General features: G+C 38.9%; 1 protein-coding gene across 3 annotated transcripts in view; it reads right to left on the bottom strand.

Moving 5' to 3' along the window:
• RASAL1 (RAS protein activator like 1) overlaps positions 1-13626 on the bottom strand; it is a 310566-nt gene extending 296940 nt beyond the window's left edge. The window contains exon 1 of one of the 3 annotated variants that reach the window (XM_053702172.1): positions 13140-13626. In XM_053702172.1, coding sequence (XP_053558147.1) covers positions 13140-13204 — 65 coding nt within the window. In that variant the 5' untranslated portion in view covers positions 13205-13626. The remainder of the gene's footprint in view (positions 1-13139) is intronic. The other 2 variants (XM_053702170.1, XM_053702169.1) reach the window with 2 other exon arrangements.
• Positions 13627-16870: the final 3244 nt, after the last annotated feature.

Raw genomic sequence — 16870 nt, 5'->3', positions numbered from 1 at the left:
CACTATCCAGGCTCCCGCTGGCTGCTGCTGAAGAATCCTCCACGGAATCTGATGTGAAAGTGTATGTTGATTCAGTTCTGGCCTCTAAGTCCATTTCTTAAAGGAAACTGGAGGAGATAAAGAAAGAGACATATTTGGACACAGATCTGCAAGAGGTTATAAAGTACATAAAAGAAGGCTGGCCCGAGAGCCGGGCAGCCTGGATGTCTTTAAGTTCTTACCAGCCAGAGAGGTCGCAGCTCACGGAGCTGGAGGGGTTGGTGCTGTTCCAAGACCGCATCGTAATTCTTGTCAGCATGAGGAAGGAGATGTTAAACAGGATTCCCGATGGCCACCTAGGCATTACAAAGTGCAGAGAAAGGGCAGCTACAGCTGTGTGGTGGACTGGGATCAGCTCCGACATTGCAAATCACGTGTCTAAATGTGCCTTTTGCCGGGAACGCCAGCCTACTCAGAGAAGAGAGCCCTTGATTTCTACTCTGCTGCCTGCGAGGCCGTGGCAGAAAATAGCTGCTGATTTGTGTGAACTGCACGGGGAAAAGTTCCTTGTTGTGATCGACTACTATTCCAGGTATTTGGAAATTGCACCTCTGAATGATATCACAAGTCAAGCCGTTATCATTTGTCTGAAGAGCTTGTTCGCCCGGTGGGGCATTCCAATGGAGCTGGTGAGTGATAATGGTATGCAGTTCGCTTCTACAGAGTTCAGTGCTTTCAGCAGGGAATATGACTTTGTACATTCCACGTCAAGTCCACATTATCCGCAGGCCAACGGAATGGCTGAAAGGGCAGTTCAAACAACAAAATTCATTCTAAAGCAATCTGAACCGTACCTAGCCCTCATACAGGGCAACGCCCATTCAAGCCACCGGGTTTAGCCAGGCACAGCTGATGCTAGGATGCCAGATTCGCAGATTTAATAAATCTAAAAGGGGAGCAGCAAATCAAAAAGGATTGTAAAGACTCCCAGGTCGTCTTAACGATGAATGTAGTGAGAAAGAGTATGTGACTGCGCCTCCCTCTGGTGGAATATATAGTGAAGAAAAGTGTATGGGGTCACAACTCCCCTATCCCAAAACACTTACTTCCAGAGACCTCAATCGATATGAGGTAAGTAGTCACCAATCATATAAGACCTCCGTAAGTAGCTGCAATATCCCAGTCCTCCAGGTTATCAAACAGAAATACCAGGATAATAGATCAGCTGTGTTGAAACTGAAGTGGTATATCGGATCCTCCACTGTAAATCTTGGTTCCGATGTGAGTCTCAGATAACATGTGAATGGAACAAAAACAATTGCCCAGCAATAGTGAAGTACGTTTATTTTACATAAAATCACACAAAAGCACACGCTTAAAAGTATATTCCATACAGCGTCCCTTATATTATATATATGGATTTATATATTATATATATAAATCCAAGTAGATCAGCACTCACCATCATCTCCAACACAGTTGTTGGAGGTGATGCTGAGTGCTGATCTACTTGGATTTCTACATATGTTAATATTTGGATTGTGCACCTGCAGTCCCATGTGAATTGGGGTCTAGCAGTGACTGTATGAACTTTTTTGTTGTACACAACATATTCTCAGCAGAGTGCTTTATGTACTCTTTTTTTGTGATTAATATTGCAAACCAGGTGTTGCACTATTAGGTTATGGCTAATGAGATCACAATTGCCCCTCCATGAAGATCCATATGGAGAAAGTCGAGGACTTTGCTTTTACAGAGGATGATGTGGTTCGCATCAGGTGTGAGGCTGACATACAGGAGCTGGAGGAAATTAAAGGTGAGACTCCTTTAAATGTGTATCATAAATTATTACACTTAAAGAAAAAGGAGATTAATTATTACCTACATGCAATGTATTTAAGTACCATAAGGATAAATTCATACCACAGGGGTTTAGGATTAAAAACATACCGACTTTGGGGAGGACAAGCATGGAATTTTGCAAAAGGTGGTGTGGCATTCTTAATAAATGCTTGCACGACCTAATGCTATTAGTCATTGAGGAGGTTTCTAGACTTAAGGCTGCTGTTAAAATTGACATCTCTCTTATTAAGGACAAATTGTTACATATCCTTAGTCAAGACTCAGAAACTGATTGGCTTAACAAATTAACAACTCAAGTTGCCAAGTATAAACAGGAATTACTTGCATTTAAAAATAAAAAATATAACACCGTTGAACATGATTACAGGGAAAGAAAGGTATACAAATGGTCATATGGGAAACAGGACATGCCTTTCCAGAGAAGGGGGAGGTACAATAAGAATAGACAGATGAATTTTGAGACAGTGGATAGCAGTGGGGGAGATTCTTCCGGGAGTGAAGCCATTAGCTCTCAACGTGCCACAACCACTTCTGATGGTGTTAGCACTAGGTCTTCACAGAGACCCCCTTTACCCGCGATGTCAGACACCGACACAAAAGGAGGGGCGGTAGGAAACACCATAGCCACAACAAAGAAAAGTACTGCCCGCAAACAGAAACCATAGCATACAATTAAAACTCCTGTACTTTATCCAATGCAGAACATTCACTATTGAACAAGGGCCTGTCATTCATACCTACCCAGAAATGTGATGCCTTTGATTTGCAAGTGGACTTGTTTCACTTTCAACGGCAGTTAAAATTAAAAGATCACTTAAAGAACAGTCCGACATATATACACAAGCCTTTCAAAGTAGGTAGTACTTATGAGCCCACAAATACTCATACCTCCATTAAAACATTTACCAGAATGTGTAACTCTGATATCAGCAAACAAAACGTGTCTGAGTCTACTACTTGGGATAATCTGACAGCAAATGAGAGAAGTGCTCTGAAAACTCTTATGGAGGACAGCACTATTGTGATTAGGCCCGCTGATAAGGGCGGAGTGATTGTGCTGTTGGACTATTCACAGTATCATACAGAGGCATTACGACAACTGAGCAATGAGTCTACCTATCGTAAATTAACATTTATTCCAACTATGTTCAAAACAGAGGTGGATAAATTTTTGACATTGACATTGAATTCCAATTTTATAGATGAAGATGTATTTCACTATTTTACAGTAGATAATCCAATTTGCCCAATTCTGTATCTATTACCCAAGATTCACAAATGTTTGAGCAACCCTCCTGGGCGCCTGTTTCTGCCAGAGGCTCATTGTTTCAGCCCCTGGCTGAATACATCGATCATTTTTTGCAGCCTCCTCTTATCTTAGAGATTCGGCTGAACTAATATCTCATCTGAATAACCTTAATGATATACAACCATCTGACATATTAGTAACAAATGAATGTTGTCAATTTATATACCATAATTCCCCATACACATGTCCTGGAGATGGTCAGACGCATTCTCAGTAACAATGTCCACTATACCGGTCCCCCCGTTGAATTTCTGATCGAACTGATGGAGCTCTGCCTGATTAAGAATTATTTCCGGTTTGAAAATACCTTTTTTCTTCAAACACTAGGCACTGCGATGGGGTCGAATATGGCCCCATTGTATGCCAATATTTGTATGGCAATGTATGAACAAGAGTATATCTTTCTTCCCAGGCAGAGCTCCATCAAGTTCTATCGTCGTTATATAGACGACATTTTCCTTATTTGGAGTGGCAGTGTATCATCCTTACTAGATTGGTTCCACTAACTCAGCTCAATTAATTCTACTGTACGGTTAAAAATTGAGAATGATATGGATAGGAAACACTTCTTAGATGTTGAAATCTATAAATTCACTGTCACATTTTAGTAGTTCTCATCCACAGTTTCAGAAAGTAGGGGTCAGTTCCTCTCAGCTCCTGCATGTCATACGTAACAACACAGAGGAGACCAACAAGAAAAAACAACTGGAGACCATGTCCAAACGTTTCCTGAATAGGGGGTACATGGAGACCATCATCAAGACACAATGTGAGAAAGCAGCTCTCCTCACCCAACGATCTATCACCTCCAAACCACCCATACCACCGGATAAATGTCTAAACTTTATCACAACCTTTACACCAGCTTCAAGAGCAGTGCAGAGGATTGTACAGCAACATTGGCCTATACTTTCTACAGATTCCAGTCTACCATTCAATGACATTCCTCCACCACGATTGGTCTATAAAAAGTCGAGGAACCTGAGAGATCTGTTGGTGAAGACGGACCCTGTCAACAGCTATCGGAAGGATACATGGTTACTAGTGGGCAAGAAGGGATGTTTTCGTTGTGGCGATTGCTCAACCTGCAATGGAATGATTACAGGAAATTGATTCCATCATCCGCACACGAATCAGATGTTTCAGATACAACATAGGCTGACTTGTACATCAGGTGTATAGAATTGAGCGTTGGCGCTAACTGTTATCCTAAATGCCTGGTTAAAGAAAAACTACTCCTCCTCAGTAGTTTAAAAAAAGTGTGAGTGCTATAATTAAAAAAAGGGGTAACTGGTGCTAATGGTTAGATTAGCTAGGATAACACTACCAATGATGTGACTATTATATTAATAGACGGCTATCCGTTAGAGTGAAAAAATAGAAATGTGGAAAAATGAACATGTGATGTGGATATCCTATTATTATCCTTCTGTGAACTGAAAGAAAAAATTTTTTTAGTGTCTCAATTCCAAATTGGATATAGTGACAGCGTGTTTAAGAAACAGAAAATGTGATAGAGGTTTTTACCTATTTGACATCTTAGATACTGATGTGAGTGTAATACAAAAAATATTAAAAATGTGACGTGTATACGTTAGATGTGGTGGACAATTAAGGTCTATATGTATAGATAATAAATGACAGATTGTGTAGCAAAAATAAATCTCTGTGACAGTTACTGCATAAAATATTTAATCCTTAAAAAATCAATAAAACAACAATCGATATATTTAAAACATTAGGGACGTCTCCCTTGCAATCAGTGGTATCTGTCGACAAGAGGTTTGCTCAGCAGCAGTTAACTGGGCATAGTTGGTGGTATATACTACAGTGTTACTGCATACGTAAAAGTCACAATGGCACAAATAGTAAGATACCTTACAGTTAGAGATGTTGTGGAGGCTGATAGACCGGGCGTGTGTTGATTCTGCCCTTGCACCGGGTCTCGGTATAGCGGTGTATTTCGCGGCTTAAAGACCAAACAGCTCGCTAATGTGGTGATTGGTGGTTTGGGTCACACACCCCTTTTCTGATAGGTCTAATGTCTGGCGTTCCGTGAAAATATATCGGCCAATATATTATTTGATGAATCCTTCCTTTTACTGCAATGATGTTTGTTGAACTTGAGTCAGACAATTTGTGCCTGCTGTAGCCGTGTTTAGAGACGGTTGTAGTGGTAAACGTGAATACTCGCTATTTGCTGATCAGATCCCTGGTCCTTGCAGCGGCTTTATCTCCTAAATCAAACAATTAGAGAGTCCACAGGAGGGGCTGGATCGCAGCTTTTGCGTGTATTTCAATCTTTGATGGGTTCCAAATAAAAACAAGGTTTCTGGAGTAAATTCTATGCGTTTCACCCTGAGAGGGCTTTATCAAGATACTCCAGGTGTATATTTCAAACTTTTTAAAGGTGTTCTTTGGATTTCATTGGCTGCTTGTTTGTTGATTCCTATTGGATCCGGTGTACTTGTACATCAGACCATGTCGTTTACATCATCATTTGCCCATGCTCCCTGTACTATATTGGTAAAACCACCACTACATTCAGGGAGCGGCTGGCGAACCACAAATCTGCAATTAGATTAGCCTTGGAAAAAGAAGGATCAGATCAACCAGTGGCACGCCACTTTCAACAAGCTGGACATTCGATCTCTACTATGAGGACAATCCTGATTGATCATATACCAAAGTCAAGATGGGGTGGTGATCGAGCTAAGGCATTATTGAGGTTAGAATCTAGGTGGATACATAGGCTGGGAACTATTTCATCTAATGGTCTCAACACTATGATCGATTATAGTTGCTTCTACAAATAAAGACCGTTGGTCTCCTATCTTCAAATATATGTCTTTACCATATCCTTGGGGCACATTGCGGCTTGCTCTCTTTTTTTGCTTTTTAAAAAAAGTCAAGTTAGGTATGCTAAGAGAGAACTAAGAAAGAATAAGAAAAGAGAAGAGCAGGAAGAGAAGAAAAAAAAAGAAATAAAGAAAACTGTTGGTTTGGTTTATCCTTTGTTGCTTTGTGTATCATTTTTGTGTTTTTCTTTTCTGTTATTAATCTTCTCCTCTTCCTGCTTCCTTCCCTCATTACAGGGTCGACATTTTTTTTTCACGAGGGGGCACGCATTTACAAAGCATGTATGAGAGTCAAAATAAGAGCAGACCTACATATTCTGCAGGAAAGTGTAGCTTCTGGCTGGCTTATCCCCCACTATTAACATTTGGATAATATGTGCTAAATCACTAGGTAAAAGAATAAAGTCTAAATCCTATGCAGTGCACTAAAACAGAGCCATTAAACTCCTTAAAAACAATTTACCCCTTAATCACCATTATCCAAAACCCTTAAACTCATTCTCAAATCTCAATCATATCCCCTAAACAGCCATGCACCCCAAACCCCCCAATGCAATTAACCCCTTTGTTTGCAATAGCAGTGAGGATACTAGGTATTCAGATAGTGGTCATTTTGTAGATTAGATTTAGCTATACCTGTTTCGCAATAACTAACGGATATCAGGCTACTAAATACAACCTATGTACTGGACCGGCCTAAGATCACAGTGCACTTTTGAGGCGTCGACAGAAGCTGGTAGCAATTTATAGACATAGATTTATATGATACAATCATATTCTTGTCATGGTCTATTGTTTAAGAAAATGAGTAACTCACGATAGGTAAAATTAATAGGGTTAAAGACAAGTCCAAAAAGTCTCTAACTTCCAATTCCAAATAAGAGGTTAAGACACGGAGCTCCTTGCAAATGCGTGATGCAACCTCACAGTTCGGCAGCTAACTCATTATTTTATTTATTATTTTTAAAGCATATGATCATATCAATATTTTTTGAGGGGGCACAGCATTCCATTTGGGTGGACTTTGCCCCCCAATGCCCCCCCCCCTTGGAGCCGACCCTGCCTCATTATATCACCTACCTTCTACATTATCTCTTGCAGTCCTCTCCTGTTGACCATCTTCACTAAAGTATAAGCATAGTTACAAAATTAATTGTCGGGGGCTTCCAACTAGATGGGAAAAAAGATGCCCAGTCGGCCTAGATTAGTACAAAGAGAGTGAGGTTATCCATGGTATAAAAGACATGTATCTCCATGCTCATAATGTTGAGTACAATTTGGGGAAGTGCTATTCTTCCATATTCTAGTGATGGCCAATTTAACTGCTATTAGCAAATATACACAAAAATAGCCTTGGTGTTTAGGAAGAGATTTTACGCCTAGATGAAGTAGTGCTGCCTCTGAGGTTTTAGGAAACAATGAAAAATTTAGACAGAATGGAAAAACTATGGAATCGTCAGTTTATGGCAGGCCCACCAGATATGGAGGAAATCCCCTACTGCTCTGCATTCCCACCAGCATAAAGGCAAACTTACATCATTCATTTTAAACAGTCTAAGGGGTGTATAATACCAATATACTAATATTTTATAGTATGTTTCATGTAGGGTATAATGAATTTCTGCCAATTCTTGAGGGGTATGACTCATTAATATGTTCCCATGCGAGCAAGAAGGCAGCTTAATTAGGCACCTTCCAAAATGAAAAGATAAAGGTTTGTAAAGTCTTCCTCCCAGACACCAACTACCTTCCCAAATTGTCTTGGGCCTAATGGATTTGGGGTCAAAGCCCCAACTAGGTAGAAAAATTTGGAGGCAAGTATACTCAGATATTAAAATAGTATGTGGAGGGGACTCTGTAGAGATTTGGGATAGGGTTATGTATTGGTTTTTGGCAGCTCGATCAGAAACTATAGAAGCTCCTATACAGGGAACCATAGGTTGGGGTGGGATTCGGGGAGGTCAGTGAGGAGGCCTTTTAATGGGTGGATAGGAGAAGGATGTGGTGCCACGTCTGGGTAGTGCCGAATTTTATCCCACATACTCAAACATTCTATTATTATTTATCTAGATATTCCTACGCTTCTGCGGCAATGAGGGGAAATCCAAATTAGGTCTACTAGATTAGGTGAAATGGTAAGGAAGGGAAGCTTGCTCAATGTCTCTCCACTTACTAGCCTGTTGCATAACTTCATAACTTCCTATTGTGATATACTGTATGTGTAAGCATAGCTGCCTCCTAATATCTAGTAACTGCGGGGGAGGCCTCTCCTCCATATGAGACTGGGTATTGTAGGGTTTTGTGAGCAACTCTTGATCCTTGTCCCTGCCAGATTGAATCAGTCATTCGGCATTAAAATTGAAGAAGTAGGTATCTAGGTAAACAAATAGGGAGGCATCTAAAGAGGTAAGAAAGCTAATTTTTAGTGAAGTGATTTGGACCAATCATGATAAAGCTGAGAAGTTCCATTTAGTTCTAAGTTGTCTTAACTCACATAAAAGAGGGATATAGTTATCTTGAATAACCGTAGGGATATCATTAGATGTAAACACGCCAAGAGAATGACTAGACCACTTAAAGGGGTATTTGTGTTGTAAAATCTGGGTTTAATTGTTTTAGAACCCCCATAAAAAAAGCTTCAGTTTTGGGAAAGTTTAGTTTATAGATGGACAACTCTCTGAATTTTGTTAGTATTTTGAGTTAATGTGGGAGGGTCTCTGAAGGGTTAGCTGTGAATATAGTAATGTCATAGAAAATAATGTGATTTTGTGGTTAGTGCCGAAAAGTGCAATGCCATCTATTGTTTGAACTGTCTGGATACTTTCTGGACCAGATAGTGAGGGCAAAAAGCAGGGGCGACAAAGGGCACCCCTGTCGAGTGCCATTAGAACTGGGAAAGGTTGAGGAACAGAAACCTAGGCCTTTTATGAAAGCTGTTGGGGCTGAATAAAGGGCTCTAATCGCCCGTTGGATTTCATACGGAAATCAGAAAGCCTCTAATACTTCCCATGGGTAGTTCCATCTAATTCGGTCAAAGGCGTTCTTGGCATCTAAAGAGATCACCAAGATAGGTCTGTTAAGTCTAGTAGACTCAATGAAAATATGAAGTAAGCTCCTGGTATTATCGGGGCCTTCTCTGTTAAGAACAAATTCCACTTGGTCAGTACTGACCAAAGAGGGCAGAAGAGCAATGTGATTAGCTAAACCTTTTGAGTATATTTTAAATGCCCATGTTAATTTATAAAATGGGTCTATAACTCTCACAAAATGCAGGATCTTTCCCAGGCTTAGGGATGGTAGTTATAGAGACTTGTAAGAACGCCCTATCGAAAGAGCTTCTTTCATAGGCTTTGTGATAAAGTCGTAATAATAATAATGGTAAGAGTTCAAAGTTATAAAACTTATAAAATTTAGCATTAATCCATCTGGCCCTGGGGCTTAAAGTGGTTTAAGTTTTTTAATTACAGTAATGACTTCCTCAAGGGAAATTAGGTTACCTAGGGACTCCCTTTGATTGGGGCTAAGAAAATAAAAATTCAGAGATTCAAGAAATGATTGTATATGAGATCTGGGTGAGATTGCTTTCAATATTGTAGAGATTTATAATAGTCTGCAAACCTTTTGCCAATAAGCGGTAGATTACGTAGGATTTGATATCCGTATTTAAATTTGGTGAATACGCATAGCACTCGCACAGCAGAATAATTTATTGGCAAGCATAGTATCTGCTTTATTTCCTTTACTATAGAAATGTTGATTAAGTCTAAGTAAATTCTGTTGTACTCTCCGCAATTCAAATGTGCGAATATGAGTTTTAATATCAGTGATACAGGTGATAAGTTGGGACGATGGTTAATCCGGTTCTGCTTCTCCAGCTAGCATAATTTACAGTGAGCTTGAGAAATGGTAAGGCCTAAGGACTTTCTAATGTGAAGCTATTTTTTGAGTATATTGCCTCTTATAGCTTTAAAGGGACAGTCTACACCAGACTTGTTATTGTTTAAAAATATAGGTCACACCTGTACTACCCATTCTTCAGCTTTGCACAACCAAAATTGTTATATTAATATACTTTATAACCTTTAAACCTCTAAATGTATGCCTGTTTCTAAGCCACTAAAGACAGCCTCTTATCACATGCTTTTTATTTGCTTTTCACAACAGGGGACTGCTAGTTCATGTCAGCCATATAGATAAAATGGTGCTAACGCCCGTGGGTTGAGGCAGACACTGCACTAATCGGATAAAATGCAAGTTAATATATATAAAATAAAAAGTCATGTGATCAGGGGGCTGTCAGAAAAGACTAATATACAAGGTAATCACAGAGGTAAAAAGTGTATTAATATAACCATGTTGGTTATGCAAAACTGGGGAAAGGGTAATAAAGGCATTATCTATCGTTTTAAACAATAAACATTTTGGAGAAGACTTTCCCTTTAAGGGCACCCCATAATAAGTTGTAAGGAGTTATTGTCATTTATTTGTATGAAGTGTTTAATATCAGTTCTAAGTTCCTCAAGGAATGGTAAATCAGATAAGATCTGATATGGTAGGCGCCACTGAAATTTTAAATCTTTATGATCTAGTACAGCCAGATCAATGGACACCTTGCCATGATCCAACCAAGAAATTAAATGTATTTAAGCCAATTTCACAAGGTCTAATGTATTGGCAGAGCATACTTTAGACTAAAACAACATATGTTGCAGATCTCACCAGTGAGTTAAATCATTCAGACTCCAGCACTGATTGAAATGTTAAGAGCCCATAGGTGACTAAGGGACATTATGTCCTCATCATTAGCTTACAAGTGCTTTTGAGCTTTAGGCCTCAAGTAATATTGACTTTTTGTTGTTGTTTTTTTTTTATTTTTATTCCATGAATGACCCCAGAGGCATGGAGAATGCATACATTTGGTTTAAAAATAACAATTTAGAGATAGCATTTTATTAATAATAAAAATAATATATTGCCAATGCAATCCTACTGTTATGCTTGACCCATACACACCCATGTATTCAGTAATAAAATAAAGGATGACCCTACCTGAGCACACATGAGTCAATCACAATGCCTGAGCCCTAAACTCAGAACTATTAGGGCTTAGGAATGGCATTGACTTGGGATATATTCTAGATACCTGTGGCTGATACTTATGTCCTCAAGATCCCCAGTGACTGAGGCAGATCATGTACCTGAGTGAGGTATAAAGGGTGCCTTGACGTATCTACTTGAGATCTACAGTATACACCTCCATGTACCATGTTCTGCTCCAAGCAGTAAAGCTTTCCCCATACCATTTATACATGGTTGAAGCATCCCCAGATCTCAATATTGACAGAGGAAGATTATTTTTATAAGCAGTGCATGGTCAATAGCTCTCACTGGACTCATTGGATAAGTATATGTCTCTTACAGATGTAAAATGTTCTGATTTGCTTCAATATAGCAGTAATTAATATTCCAGCTGTAAAGTAATGTATGGAAATGTTTAAATTCTATTATGAATTTGTCACTAGAATCTACCTACAAATAGGGTATATTTACTAGCAACCCTCTCCAGCACCACTGATTTATTTTAGTTCCTATGTTATTCTATAAAACCAATTCACTAAAAAGCACAGATTTCTACATTCTTCAGCACATGGAGAAGAACATAAAATGGGGAGAGACTCAACAGTTTGGAGATATGGCTTTTAGTGAATTCAACCCAATGAGCCTAAACAATTGCATGGGAATCTCTGAGGAGACCGAAAACAGAGTCTGGGGAAATCTATACTATCTTTTTTTTAAGATGTGTGATTTTAATTTTCTATTAGTTATACAAATTTGTTATCAGTCTTTACTTCAATGTTCTCCAATTAGATTAAAGGGACATTCCGGCCAAAATTGGTCTCCACATGGGTGCATTTCAGTTCTGTATAGAAGCAGTTTTGTAATATAAGTGTATTAGCAAAAATGCTACTAATAAAAGCTATCACTGTTTCAAAAGTGTATTTAAGTATGCACCGTGCACCAGCATTTTAAACATAGCACTTGCTCAGAGAGCCTAAGGTGCTTGCACCATCTGGTAATGACTCAATTTGTTAATTGCTGACTTCATACAATCCACATTGGCACTCTCAGCAGCTGCAGTATATAAAATGCTGGTGCACTGAGAATATCTATGTATGCTTCACATGCACGTGCAGAGAAAAATATTAACACTAAAACAGTGATAACTTTTACTAGAAGCATTTTTGGCAATACATTTATATTGTAAATATATTTCTATTCAAAGATGTAATTCATCTATGTGCATTTACATTTTGACCGGGATGTTCCTTTAATATAATGATAACATAATTTTCTTATGCAGTTCACTACTAGGCTTGTGTGATAATGCTCTGCAAATCTTTCTGTTGATGATATTAAATTCCTGAATGACCTGTAAAGCTGGGTTACCATCAGATAACAAGAACACTTGCAAACACAGATACGGAAGTGCCATATTACCACTAGTTTACACACACGCACCCATACCCACACGAGAGATAGAGGTGAGAGATTCCTCTCCTAATCACAACATGAGCAGGTAATTAGTAAACTGCAATCCTTGTTCAGAAATAGTACTTGAAATAATCTTCACTTTCAAAAGGTGTTAAAAAGAATTAACCCTCTCAAATCATCTTGTCTAAACCTCATTATCTTACTGAATGATCACAGATAGCAGACATGTCAGTTGTTTATATCCATCAGCATAACTTCTAAGAGAAATGATTGTAATGGGGCTAAAAGGTAAAAAGGACATATTTATGAGCCCATTTTTTATTATATATAAAGTGGACATCTCATAACAACTTTGTCCCAACCAATTTTGAACTCAGAAATCACCTTACCACTCTCAACATAGATAAAGTTCAGGCAGAAACTTCTCCTGGGCTGACTCCTGCTGAAAAGGTATAAAGGCTATTCCTATTTCTCATCGTTAGGCAGCGGGATCAGTTTAAGGTGTATGTGTCTGTTCTAGCCTCAAAACCAAAACAGACAAATAATTCTGAGATTTTGATCACCCACACACATCTAACATAATGCTAAGATGAGCATGTCAAATCAAACTGTTAAAAAAATAAAATTGTAGGACTTACACATCTTTGGCAGGTAAGTTCTTCCCTTCGACCAACCTGAAGTACAGAGCAGTGTTCCTGGCCATAATGGAAGTTTGTTGATAATATCCTGTTAACTTTCCAATGTTCTTCAGACTGTAGAGATGGGTCAGCAGTCTCTGTAAGTTACCATTACAGCCTTTAAGGATTGCAGAGTCAAAATCCCATCCATGCTGCACATTTCTTCTATTCCTCTCTCTTCAGATCTGGATTTTAGCAATTAGAATAATTCTATTTATATGGCAACCTCCATTTTTGATAATGCAACAAAATTACAGATCCTTTCCCAAAACTAGCCAGGTAGGTTTAATGCCATCCATATTGTACAGTAAATATAGTTTTTTAAGTAGCAGTAATCTCCACTATCTATTATCAGGCATTAGCAGAAGCAGGGGTTTTCCTACAATTGACTGTGTCTCTTGCATTCAGTTTCAGGGTCTTATACTGGGGAGCCACCAGCCACAGGTTGCAAGGAAAGAGACGAGCAAGAATGCAATGGCTCTTCTGCTGAATTTCTCTGCCTCCAAACTGTGACATGGTGAATTGCATGCAGCAAGGGGAGGAGGGGATAAAACAGAGCTGGCCCCCCTGCAGGTAGCCTTGTATTATGAGCAGGAGCCTCTGTTTACCTGTGTAGAACTCGGCACGACTTTGCTACTTGAAGCAAGCTCCCTGCTGTATGCATGGAAGGAACCATGCTGCCTGCTTTCCATTAATACATTCTCTAAACTGTGCTTTCAAAGACTTAACCAATAGACTGCCAGAGAAATGTCTTCCTTATATGAATATGCCCAGTACACTGTGTATGTCTTTTTCTATAATTGAGATAAGAAATAAAAAAATGGCACTTTAGATATTAATATATAAAAAAAAGTCTCATTTGTTACAGCAAAAAAAATCCTAACACAAATATGTATATATGATGCATATTAGAAGGGCAGAAGGAAAACATGCTGTATGCGGACAAATTGTTTGATAATCATGTGTATGTATACATTTTTCTCATTCTGATTTTAGTCGCTAGACTATTTCTGTCACAAAACAGCCTCAAGGTAAATTAACCACAAAAACACAAAGAAAAAAAAATCAGTTTATGATACACACCCTCAGTAGCCTTCATTTTTTTTAACCTTCCTGAAAGATGTTTTGAATAAAAAATGGGTCTGAAAAGCAACATCCCACTGTAGCTATTTGGTCAAAATGGTGTAAACTATCACAAACCAACACTGGAGATCCTAATGTGATGTTTACAGAGCAGCTTAACCTGTATTTACCTCTCATTTTGCAAGTATCTTTTTTATTTAATATGCAAGAACACCTCATATAATCATAAAGAATGCAATTGATCAGTCCACACGTTGATGCTTTAAAGGGATAGTAAAGTCCAAAAAAACTTTCATGTTTCAAATAGGGCATGCAATTTTAAACAACTTTCCAATTTACTTTTATCACCAATTTTGCTTTGTTCTCTTGGTATTGTTAGTTGAAAGCTAAACCTAGGAGGTTTATATGCTAATCTCTTAGACCTTGAAGGCTGCCTCTAATCTAAATGCATTTTGATCGTTTTTCACCACTAGAGGGCATTAGTTCACGTGTTTCATATAGATAACATTAAGATCATGCACGTGAATTTACCATGGAGACAGCTCTGATTGGCTAAAATGCAAGTCTGTCAAAAGAACTGAAATAAGGGGGCAGTCTGCAGAGGCTTAGATACAAGGTAATTACAGAGGTAAAACGTCTATAATTATAACTGTTTTGGTTATGCAAAAATGGGGATTTGGTAGTTAAGGAATTATCTTTCTTTTAAAACAACAAAAATTCTGTTGTTGACTGTCCCTTTAAGTCTCATTTTACATAGCGTGCAACACAAAATAAAATTATTAATTTTAAACTATATTCCTAAATACACTGCTATGCACAATATACAAACAATAAAATAAACCAAAACAGGAATAGCTTCTGGGTCTTCCTATGGTGTGCAGGAACTTAGATATGGCAAGTAAAATTTGGTGTCCAGAGCATCATTTTGATCTACTATTTGATAAATCCAGAAAACAGATTATAAATGATTGTGTCATTCAAAGTAATTTGGATGCATACTTTTTTCTGTGGGAAATGTTAGAGGAGAATGAAGTGTTGTGCTTACTTCCTGGTTTGGTTAGATGGCATATTGAGGCTTCCATACAAAGATGATGTGCTTAGAATCAGAACAGTTCGGAGAAGCCATCTTGTGACAGTTTGTGATGCAGTTATAAAGTATAAGGACTGAACCTCAGGCTCTGACAAGTGCTGCTACTAATAAATGTAATGTCAGTTACAGATCACTGCAGAGGATACAGCATCAGCCAGTCAGGAAGAGTAAGAACTCAGTTACACATCATAAGTTGTATTGCAGTTATACAGTTATAAGTTACCCTGGATTACTATAGTGCTGCATACACAGTGTACTGGACTGCAAATATAAGGAGTGCAGTAGCCATTCATTATAAAGGACTATATATGTGTATCTATCCATATTACTGTGTGCAAATCTACAGGAGCACCTTTTTATGTCATCCAGTAAATAAAGTGCTAGTTTACATTTAGAAGTTGCAAGTGCATCACATTCATGTAAAGAGTTAATGTTTGCTATGCAAGGACATTACATCTGGCGACGAGGACTTCTGGCAAAGTATTTGAGAGATGGCTGGCCAAGAACTGGCTGTTATTTGCAGCGAGCATACATACTACGAGCGAAAGAACTCACACTCATAAATGGATGTATTTTATGGGGTGAGAGAGTTCTGGTTCCTAACAGGCTACGGCAAGCTACATTAAAACTCCCTCATGAAGGACACCCAGGCATTGTCAGAATGAAACAGAAGGGTAGGGGTCATGTTTGGTGACCGGCCATTGATAAGGACATTGAGAACTATGTTATGGCATGCAAAGGGTATGTTCAGGCTCAAGGACAGCTTCCACGAGGAGCTGTACAACCATGGGACTGGCCTACTACTCCTTGGGAGAGACTACATTTGGACTTTGCTGGTCCTATTGATGGAATCTCATACTTAATCATAATTGATGCACACTCTACGTGGCCAGAAATAATTCCAATGACAAGGACTACAACTACTGAAGTCATATCAGCATTAGAAAGACTGTTTTCAGTATTTGGGTTGCCAGGAAAACTGGTCACAGACAATGGTCCCCAGTTTGTGTCACAAGACTTCCAGAATTTTTTACATACGAATGGAATTCACCATCATCAGACGGCACCATATCACCCAGCCACCAACGGGCAAGCAGAGAGATTTGTCCAAACCTTTAAAAGGGCACTGAAAGCTCTAAAAGCAGAGAAGCAGGTTAATACTAATAACATTTTACAATTTTTGCAACAATATAGGGTTACTCAACACCCCACCACGGGAGTTGCCCCAGCTCAACTATTGTTTGGCAGGAAGATCCGTACAAAGCTGGATTTAATCACACCAGATGTAGCAGAAACAGTCCGCATCATGCAAGATAAAATGAGAGTGGGAAAACCTTCACGGACCTACACAGAAGGAGACTTGGTTTGGTATAGGGTGTACCATACAGAGGAAAAATGGGCACCAGGTGTTGTTGCCCAGGTTGCGGGCCCAAAGATGTATGTGATAACCACTCAATCAGGTGTGTGTCGCCGCCATGTGAACCAACTACGACCACGGCTAGAGAGGAGAGAACAGGCT

Source organism: Bombina bombina, chromosome 2, assembly GCF_027579735.1.
Source record: "Bombina bombina isolate aBomBom1 chromosome 2, aBomBom1.pri, whole genome shotgun sequence".
NCBI classification, from domain to species: domain Eukaryota; kingdom Metazoa; phylum Chordata; class Amphibia; order Anura; family Bombinatoridae; genus Bombina; species Bombina bombina.
The sequence above is the reverse complement of the archived record's forward strand: the minus strand, read 5'-3'. Positions and strand labels throughout refer to the sequence as shown.